Here is a 10332-nt window from a genome sequence, read left to right as displayed (position 1 = left end):
AATGCTGTGCTTTCATTTGGATGGATTAAGAACACAACTTTGCCAGCCTTCAAAGGCCCCTTTCTGTAGTTCACCTGGTTTCTGTAATTTTATATGAAATGGGCAGGACCTTTTGGAATGCCAGGTCTTTTTATTCATTGTTGCTGATAGAAACAAATGGCCCAATCCTAGTTTTTGTTTTTAATCACCCACACCCCACAAAGAGCCATTTGGTATGCAAATATAATCCTCTCAATAAATATTCATTTGACTGAGTGACTCTTTTTCCTGTTTTCATTATAAAAGCAACATGACTTGTTCTGGAGAAAGCTCAGAAATTTCAGTGGTTGTTAGTCATGAGACCCCACCTTCTAGGCTTAGTGGAAATTGCTACCATTATCTCTTAGGGCTTCCCAGGTGGCGCTAGTGGTAAAGAACTTATGTGCCAATGCAGGAGACATAAGCGACTTGGGTTTGATCTCTGGGTTGGAAAGACGATCCCTGGGAGGAGGGCATGGTAACCCACTCCAGTATTCTTGCCTGGAGAATCCCACAGAGAAACCTGGCAGGCTATGGTCCATGGGGTCGAAAAGAGTTGGACACGACTGAAGTGACTTAGCACACATCATCATCTCTACAGCAAGGGTGTCAAAAACAAGTAATGAGTTAATCCCTGATGAAGAGGATTAGGTAACTGGCAGAGTGGATGCTCAGAAACGCTCACAACCTCTTGCCAGTAAACCATTTCCATTATATCTATTCTAAGGAAACAGCATCGCTGGGCACAATGGGATAATGTCTGCGGAAGTACTAACTGTCCTCTGGAGCACTTTGTTTCTAATGTGACTGCCCAGTAGAGAGACAGCACCAGACCACGGGTCTGATGCGTGTGCTATCTCCACGTCGTCGAAAGAACAGCATAGCTGTCTCCCACTTCTGCCAGAAATGTTTTCTCTTCTTGAAATGAGGGGAAGACAAATTCCTGAGGGGAAAATCCAAACTTTCAACAGCTCTTTGTTTCTCCAACAAGGCTTCCCATGTACTGAAGCCCTACAGAAAAGTATTTTGTTCTTAAATATAATTACAGGTGCAGAGGAGGCAGGGTTCTCTAGTGACGGTGGGAACTCACCCAGCACAGACACTATGAAGTTTGTTAATTTCAATACCAGCCCCGCGAGATGGAGAAACTGATGTCAGATCAGGACCACCGGCCGAGCACTTGAGGCCACTATCGCGGACCAGCGTCTTGGCCTTTGGGGAGCAGAGGGTGCGGGGTGCAGGGGGAAGGAGGGGGCGGGGGCTCGAGGTGGGGTGCCGGGTGGTGGGGAGCGGGCACCTGCGGGGGCTGGGGGAGCGGGTAGTGCACTAACTGCCGCCTTACTCCTCCTCTTTCTCCTTCCTCGCCTCCTCCCCTTCCTCCTTTTCCTCTGTCTCCTCCTCCTTTTTCTCCTTCTCCTCCTGCTTCTCAGGGACCTCCACCAACAGGATCTGTTCGCTGGGATCCGGGCCCAGGGTCACGTGGATCCGCACCGGGTGCTCTTCTGGCCGCGCCGCGGCCTCCTTGTCTCCCTCCGGCCTCTCCTGGGAGGCAGGTGGTGGAGAGCTTGGGGCCGGGGCCTCTGGGGCGGGGGCCTCTGGGGCCGGCGGCTCTGGAGCCGGAGGCTGTTCTGGGGCGGCCGATCCCTCCTCTCCCACGGCGGCGTCTTCCGAGCTCTTGGCCTGGAATCCAGAAAGAGTGACTAGTGAGGCAGAGGGGTCTTAGAGGGGTCTCGGACACTTTCCTCATCCTCGGACCCCTGAGAAGACCATGGCACTCCGCAGGTGAAATCTAACAGCTGTAATGTTGGACGGAGATGCATCAGGTATTTGGTAGAAACATATATCGTGGGGAAGTTTAAGGATTCAAAGTCTGGGCAGCGTTTGGTGAAGGTCTTTGGGATATTTTAGGTGTCTGGAGCCATAGGGCTGGAAGCTGGAGTGAGGATGCGGAATGAAGGGCAGAGCCCCGCACTGAACTGTTGAGGGAGGAGAGAGAGGCTGTGACCAGGAGGGACCACCACCAAGGCCTTTGCAAAGCTTAGACGGCCTGCCCTGCCCAGTTAGCCTGGATGTGTGTTCGCTGGTGTATGAGAAAAACTCTAAGCAAATAAGGTAAAGACTGAGAATTCCCTGGTGGTCCAGAAGTCAGGACTCTGCACTTCCCCTGCCAGGGCTGAGTTCAATTTCTGGTCAAGGAACTAAGATCCCACAAACCAGAGGGTGCAGTCAAAAAAAAAAAAAGAGAGAAAGAGAGAAAGAGAGATAAATAAATACAAGGTAAAGGCTGCTGAGAGCAGAAGCAGTTGTGATCTGCACATTTCTCGAACGGTCTCTAAGGTTGAGACCCCCAGGGAAGAATGGGCTGGGTACCACTGGCGTTAGGCTGAACTGAGCCCCTGTGTTTGTGGACTTGGTGGCTATCTCCAGTCTCCAGCCTGTGGGGTTCTAAGGGACCCAGGTTCCTATGGGTGTAATTAGGGAAGTGAGTGAAAATCCAAGCCTTTGTGGATACCACGGCCCCTCCTGCTGTCTGACCCCATCTTTGAGTGGGAAGAAGCTGGGGAGGGAACAGCCCCCAGAGGAGAAGGCCCGATGGTTCTTAGGGAGTTTCACATGAGAGCAGTCAGTGTGCTTATGGGGACTAGAGACCCCCTGAAGAGTACTCAAGTGAGAGGGTGCTGCAGGAAGGGAATTGGGTAAAGGTGAGGTTATCCAAGAAGCTCCTAGATACTAAGGCAGTTCTGGGACCTGCAGCTCCCTGTCTTGGTGTTTCTGCATCTTTTGATGTGCCTGTTTCACCTCACCATCCCCAAACTCTGACAACACACTTCCAGGGCAGGATGCCTAGTGGGGCCCCTTGTGAGATCCTGCTGTGAATGGAGCCAGAAGGATCATGGGAAGGTTGACCAAATGTTTCACCTTGTTTAACATGCTTTTATACAAGTATCCAAGGAAGTATCCTGCTCCATCTCTGCCACCCCGTGTGACAGCCAGGAGAAATCTGGGTCCCAGAATGTCCTGGAAGAGCTTCCCCAGGACACAGGGTGACAGAGCCAGGGTTTGGACCTGTGTCTTTAGGCTGCTGTTTTAGAGTTCCTTGCACTCCACCCTTTTGCCCTGGTTGTTCTAAAACTGTCTTTCATGAGCACACGCATGCAAATTTAATGCACATCTTCAAGCTGCCTGGGTGAAGAGCTAACACTTAGAAGCAACAAATTGCTAACCCGTTTCAGATAAAACCTTTCACTGTGCTGAGAACACTGTCGGAGCTCACGTTCACTCACTCCACACACGAGCCAGCACATAAGAGCCCAGCTTTAAAAACCAGCTTGGCCCTGCCCTTAACAGTTTGTGAGCCAGACAGTCATATCTCTTCTCAGTCTGGGGCCATTGGTGGATGTATCTGGAGAATGTCTTGGAACCCTGGGTGATTTGGGTGTCATTCCCTGACTCCTGCTGTCAAATGACCTCTGAACAGGTCTCCTGGACTCTGACACCAGCCTGGATTGAGACTGAGTTCACCAGGCTCCTTTGAATTCTGTCATGTAGACTGCCATCCGCCCCCGCATCCCCGTCACTGAGCTTCTGCCTAACCCCATCCCCCGCCCCTTTCCAGCAGCCTTCCTAAAGGACAGTTATGAACAACCATAATTAGTGCAATCATTCTAATTGGCATTCTTGGCATTAGTCACATAAAAAAGTCCCAGAACTAATTTAAAAATTCCCTTTAGACTTAGGGGGTGGGGACTGTTGGCACCATGCCTGTTTCAAATCTTTTAAATTGTCACAGACACAACATTAGATATGAGACCATCACTGTCTGGGGAGGGACATTCCCTGCCCACACCCACTGCTCCTACCTCTGCAGCAGCACCCGAACTTCCATCTGGGGGAACACTCCTCACCCCAACCCCTCCCCACTCTCAGTCCAGGGGTGGGCACATGAGCCGGTCCTCCCCAGAGAGCACCACATTGGTGCTCCACACATCAGGAATTGACATGATTCCACTCAATTCTGTCCAATGACTATGAACCCTGGGACTCCTTGTTGGGACTGCTGGGAAAGAGGTACTTTCTGTGGCAGCTGCTCAGCCAGGAGGATGTAACCTTAGGGGGTGTCATCTCAAGCCCCTGGGGCCCTGCCTGGGAATGGAGCCGCCCGCCAGGGAAGCAGAGGTGACAGAATGGCAGATCTCATCCTGTTGGCATCATTTGAACGTGTAGATCCAGGCTTGCCTGAACCTTTCAATGACCCGCTCCAGTAAACTCCCCGTTTTCTCAAGCTGATTCGAGCTTGCACTGTCAGTTGCCTTTCTGTCACTTGCAACCAAACGAATCCAGACGGATACAAAGAAGGAAAAATAGTCCTACAATGGAACGCCTGGGTCCTGAGGCCTTTTCCCTGGCACGTGGTTAAAATGGCCCAGGTGGCTGGGTCTCCAACTGCATTACCTGTTCCAGCAACTGCTGCTGTCTGGCGGCCGCCTCCAGCGCAGCCAGCTCCTTGAGTCGAGCCCTGAGGAGGGCAAGCCTGCCACCTCTGCCTCCCTTGGCACCCATCTTTCCTGCTGCGGCCAGGGCGGCATTGAAGAGCTTGGGGGTGCCTGCCCGCGGAGGGAGAATAAGCACGCTCTTCTCCTTGGGCTTGTTGTTATTTCTCAGCATTCGCCTGAAAGAAAGCAGCATCCGCTAACATCACCGGCAAGCTCTGGGAGAGAACGAAGCCTCACTCATTCGGACAGAGCCCTTTAGTTGAGTTGTGTGATGCAGGCTGGGTTGGCTGACAGTTTTGAAGTCCTTTTCTGAGCCCAGCGCAGTGATGCTTGGGACATCACATCTCACTGAACGATCAGAACAATCATAATGATGTGGGGTCTTACTGCCTGTACTTAATAGATGAGGCTCAGAGGGGTTGAGTGACTTTTCTGAGGGTACACAGGAAATGATGCAGGATACTTTAATATAAGGAATCGGAAATAGGATGCCCAGAGGAAGAAGAGCCCGAGCTTCTTGCTTCTCCTTTGGCTTTATTGTCATTTTACCATCATCAACACTGAGTGTCTATATGTGTCAGGCTGTGTGCTCAGACCTTAACAGGCAGGGATTCTCTGGTGATCCCTGTGATCCCCCTTCCTGGTGTTCACACCTCTGTGTGACCCCCTTCCTTTGAGTGTGGTGGGACATGTGACTTGGTTTCAACCAACGGAATACAACCAGATGTTTTTGTGAACATAGGTCAAATGTCGTTTTTGTGAACGTAGGTCACATCGGATTGTGGCCTCTGTCCTGCAAGAAGACTCTTCCCCTGCTGGCTTTGATGAAGTAAGCAGTCATGTTGGGAGAGGCCTAAACCTGAGGGCGGCCACTGGCCAATGACTCACTAGAAGCTGCCCCCAGTCCCACAGCCACGAGGAACGGAATTCAATCAACAACTGTGGGACCCTGGAAGAAGATTCTTCCCCAGTTGAGACTTGAGATAAGACCCAGCTCTGGCCCCCATCTTGATGACTGCCTTGTACTGGACGCACCTAAACTGTCCCCAGACTTCTGACCCCTAGAAACTCTGAGATAATCAATATGTGTGGTTTTAAGCCACTCCACTTGTGGTAACAATAGATAACTGACCCGCTCTCTGTTCTTTATCAGAATAATCCTCACACTAATCCTTGCAGGAAGGTCCTATTAGTCTCCCTCATTTCAAATGAAGATATGGAAGCCCAGAGAGAGTGAGTAATTTTCCCAAGGCCACACAGCTGGGAAGTAGCAGAGTTGGAACTCAAACCCATGCCTTTGACCCCAGTACCCCATGTCTTAATGATTACAAAGGAATATCACATTTATTATCTTCTTGGATGCTGACAATACTCCACAGGGTAGGTGTGAGTTTGGGGATCCCACAGAGGCCTTGCTTCTGGCTGTGCCTGCAGTGTGCTGGCCAGAGGGATTATTATACCTAAAAGAACTGGGGAAACTGAGGTTCAGTATGAAATGAGTGACATGCCCAAGGTTGCAAGAGGTGGCAGAGACAGAATTACAACCCAGATCTCAATGCAATATACCACTCTGCTTCTCTAAATAAGGAAAGAATGTTCCATCAAAGAGAGCTCTGGCCTTTTCTAAGGAATTGTTCATGCTGCTGATATGTGGTGAGTGGTTTGGCTCAAGAACAAATGAGTTTCGCCTGCAGTCCAGCGGGCCTAGGCGACTAATTGGCAAATTCATTCATCAGGGTTCCAGCAAAACTTGTTTGTTTAAAAATGAAGCCATTACTAGCTGCTTATCTAATCAGATGCAATGGATTTAAATAGTGCATATTGATATTAATTGCCCGAGACTTGCATTGTCTAGCTGGGGCTCCCCCGGGAGGCCGCAAACACAATAATCTTGAGGGGTCTCTTCCAGGCCTGGCACTGCCACCTGTGTTATCTGAGTCCATAATTCACAGCACGGCGGTCCGTGGGAAGGCTCAGCGTGGTACTCAAATGACATGGAGGCAGCAGCTACGGGACCTTTGCTGATTGCTAATGGCTGTCTCTGTTTTGAAACATTGAGCTAACTTCTGGGACGTTTCCAGATTAAGGAAATTTATCCTCATTTTCAGCTGACACGCGTTTTTCTATAATTACTGTATAATTCACCCCTGGAGACAGCAGCATGTGTGAGACCCTGTTGCCTCGTTTCTTGGAGTGGCCGAGTCAGAGAGGGGAGCATCTCACATCTTTGTGGCCTTGGGTCCCCCACCTGTAAAGTGGGCAGCTTGGACAGAATCCCACGCGGGGCTCTCACCAACTCAGACATCCCCAGGCCCTGTGGTTCTCAGCCCCATCTCTCCTTGGGTGGGCAGAGTTCATCTGTGACCCCCTGCCTCTCTCCTGAAGCTTGCCTGTCCAGAGAAGCAGCCTCTGAAGAGCCATGTCACTGCCCCCTCTGTGTGGCATGGCCCACCAGCCCCTCCTCCTTCCTCTGGTTGCCTCTGGCCAGCACACTGTAGGCACAGCCAGGAGCGAGGCCTCTGTGGGACCCCCAAACCCACACCTAAGCCTGGTGGAGGGATGGGATGGCAGCTCTAAGTATGGCTTTTCTGAGCCATGCTCCTCTTGCAGGGGGCAGGAAGGGAAGGGGAGGGGGAACCTGGTGCCCGTTATCAGACTTAAAGTCAGTTATTATCCGCGGTTAAGCCCTGTCAAGCGTCTGCAGACACAGAATTAGTGACTACTGAGCAATGGCTTTTGGGAAAATACAGGATTTGGTTACTGTGAGCCTCTCAACACAACATTTTCATTAACTGATCATTTTGTAACCTTGTCTTATGTGTGTGTGTGGTCTCTTTTAAAGACATCTTATTTAATATTGTTGATTCATTTACAACGAACGTGTGGCTCTGTGACTCAGGCCTGCACGTGGAAACATGAGGCCTCACTTCAGCACTACACCTGGGGCCATTTTAATAGTGAAATCACCAAAAAAATTCACAAAAATGTGAAAAATATGGTACGAAGTGGACCACAGAAAGACACTTGTTTACAATCTGAGCTGAAATAAGAAGGCAGAGTGTCGCCTTCTTCAATTTAGCTAGAAAGTGCACTTCAATGACTCAAATTTTTGCCACTGGGCACAGGTCTGCGAATAGGGCACACGTCCCTATAAGCCTTTGAGTATTGATTTGGGGGTTATGAATAAATTTTAGTGAGTAGGTGAATTGCACATACAGAATCCATGAATAATGAGGGTGGATTCTCCCTCAGGAGGGTAGGATGAAGCAGGCAGACTTGGCAAAATTTGAATATGCTACTTATATGTTAATTGACTTTATTTTTATTTCCTGTTTCTTTGGCGGAAGCTCAGGTAGACCAGCCATTGGAAGGGCCCGGTGGCTGCTCTGTGAGCAGCCAGGTAAAATGAGTTACGGGGCAGCTTCCTTCCCCAGGAGACCCCAGTGCCTTGTCTGTATTATGCTCTAAGGTTGACACTGCTTCCACTCATCTGGGAGCTGCCAAAGGCATTTCATTAAAAACTCAAGTCACAGCAAGTTATTCTGCAGTATAAAACCCTGCATAGCTCCCGTCTCCCCCAGAATAAAAACTAAAGCTATAGATGAGACTTCCCCTACAAGGTCCTACCCAATCTCACCCCTTCCACTCCTTCCACCCCATAACAACCTATGCTCATTTTGTTGCTGGCCTCTGTGTAACACCAAGTCTGTGCTTCCTCTGAACCTTCGCACATGCTGTTCCCTCCCCTTGGCATGCTTTTCCTTGTAGGCAGCTCACTCCTTCACTCTGGGCAGGTCTCCACCTAAGTCCCATGTCCTCAGAATGACTCTTCCTGACCAACTTATCTCACATAGCTCCCTCCATCACCTCTGTCTCCTCAGGTGGCTTTATATTTCCTTATGGCCTTTATCTCCAGGTGACATATCACATAGTCACTCATTTCTCCACTGTTGGTCTCCCCAGCTAGAACATAAGCTTTGTTTGGTCTCTGCTGTGTCCCCAGGGCCTCAACATATCAGCTCAACAAATTATTGTGCTGTATGAATGGATACTGGTGAGTTTTTCCCCTCTATCATGATCACTCTCAGTGTAGTTTATTCATGGTGACTGAAGTGGAAAATATGAATATATGATAAAAGCTATGGGAGGAAATACCAGATAGGTGGATTAAAAAGATATTATCCCATGGAAAATTATAGAGAAAATTCAACGGATAAAGAGGAACAATCATTATTATTAACATACGTTGAGCTCTCTTGTGTGCTGGGCCCCCTGCTGGAGGCATTCACGGACACTTTTTATTTAATTGGCTCCACAACAAAGTGATCACTCTCGTTTTCCAGTGGAGAAACTGAGACCAGAAGGGAAAGCACCTTTTCCGAGGTCACACAGCCAGTACTGCACACAGACAGCATTTGAATCCTACCACTCTCCCAAGTCTGCTTTCTACCACATCAAGCTGCATCCATTGCTCAATTTAAAACCTGATCTTCTGGGTTTGGAAGCAAAACAACTGCTTTTCTTGCCTATTCCAGGGGATTCCCTAGCAGTCCAGTGGTTAGGATTTCAGGCTTTCACTGCCGGGGGCAGGGTTCAGTCCCTGGCTGAGAAACTAAGATCCCACAAGTTGCACAGCACAGCCACAAAAAAACCTACCAATCCCCCAACAACACAAAATACACATGCATGAGTTTATTCATTGCAGTACTATCTATAATTGAAAACTATTGGAACTAGCCTACGTGCCCATTCATAGGAATGTTTTGCAGTTGTTAAAAGGAACGAGGACTGTCTGTAGACTCAGAGAATGTTTTCCGGGATTTATTGTCACATGAAAAAAGTCAAGCGAGGTGCAAAAGAGAATCTACAGTATGCTACCCTTTGTGTAAGACAGAAAGGAAAATAACAAAACGGTCATGAATCTTCCTATTTTTGCAAAGAGAAACACAGGAAGAAAAAAGCAGAAACTAATGAGATTAGGCTCCTATAGAGGGTGAGTGGCAACAAGTGGGGGTATTTGGGACTCTGAGTGTACTGTTTTGTAGACTTCTGCCATGTTAATGTTCTACATATTCCAAACACTTAAAATCAACCAAGATCAAAGTGGGGAAACACTAAAATGAAATGAAAAATGAAACATATGAACCTAGCTGTACCTCAAACGAACAGAACAATCACAGTAAAGGAAACAGAGAATCAATCCAAACAACTCTGAATACAACACGTATATCATAGGTACTCAGGCCAAAGAACTACTCTCTACTTAAGGCTTTCTTCTTTCCAATAGTGTGGGATAGGAATTCTGGTACTACATTATACTGTAGGACAGAACAAACATAAATGTAATGAGGATAAAGGGAGTCAAATTTCTCAGTGTTGACAAGGAAATTTACAAATCTGGAAAAGGAGATTAGAATGGACTCTGTGATACTGGATCGAAATTGTTAGATGGAAATAGAGATATAGATAGACACAGACAAAAAAAATGTTGATGTTTATGTATATGATGTACATATATGTATACATTTGCATTTATACACAAAAATATACATGTGGGTACCTTTTCCAGCTGTACATGTGGGCATATTTCCCAGCTCTATCCACTGTGAAGGCCTAGTAGCAACCCAGTAGCAATGAGTGAGTGAGTGAAAGTCACTCAGTCATGTCATACTCTTTGTGACCCCATGGACTATTCAGTCCATGGAATTCTCCAGGCCAGAATACTGGAGTGAGTAGCTGTTCCCTTCTCCAGGGGATCTTCCCAACCCAGGGATAGAACCCAGGTCTCCAGCATTGCAGGCAGATTCTTTACCATCTGAGC

At 48.3% G+C, this 10332-nt stretch overlaps 1 protein-coding gene across 1 annotated transcript in view; it reads right to left on the bottom strand.

The window, feature by feature from the left end:
- Positions 1-535: 535 nt before the first annotated feature.
- CNGB1 (cyclic nucleotide gated channel beta 1) overlaps positions 536-10332 on the bottom strand; it is a 69374-nt gene continuing 59577 nt past the window's right edge. Inside the window, exons 32-33 of the mRNA XM_027516437.1 lie at positions 4471-4687; positions 536-1698 (exon numbers count right to left, since the gene is read on the bottom strand). Coding sequence (XP_027372238.1) covers positions 1357-1698; positions 4471-4687 — 559 coding nt within the window. The 3' untranslated portion in view covers positions 536-1356. The remainder of the gene's footprint in view (positions 1699-4470; positions 4688-10332) is intronic.

Source organism: Bos indicus x Bos taurus, chromosome 18, assembly GCF_003369695.1.
Source record: "Bos indicus x Bos taurus breed Angus x Brahman F1 hybrid chromosome 18, Bos_hybrid_MaternalHap_v2.0, whole genome shotgun sequence".
NCBI lineage: Eukaryota > Metazoa > Chordata > Mammalia > Artiodactyla > Bovidae > Bos > Bos indicus x Bos taurus.
The sequence above is the reverse complement of the archived record's forward strand: the minus strand, read 5'-3'. Positions and strand labels throughout refer to the sequence as shown.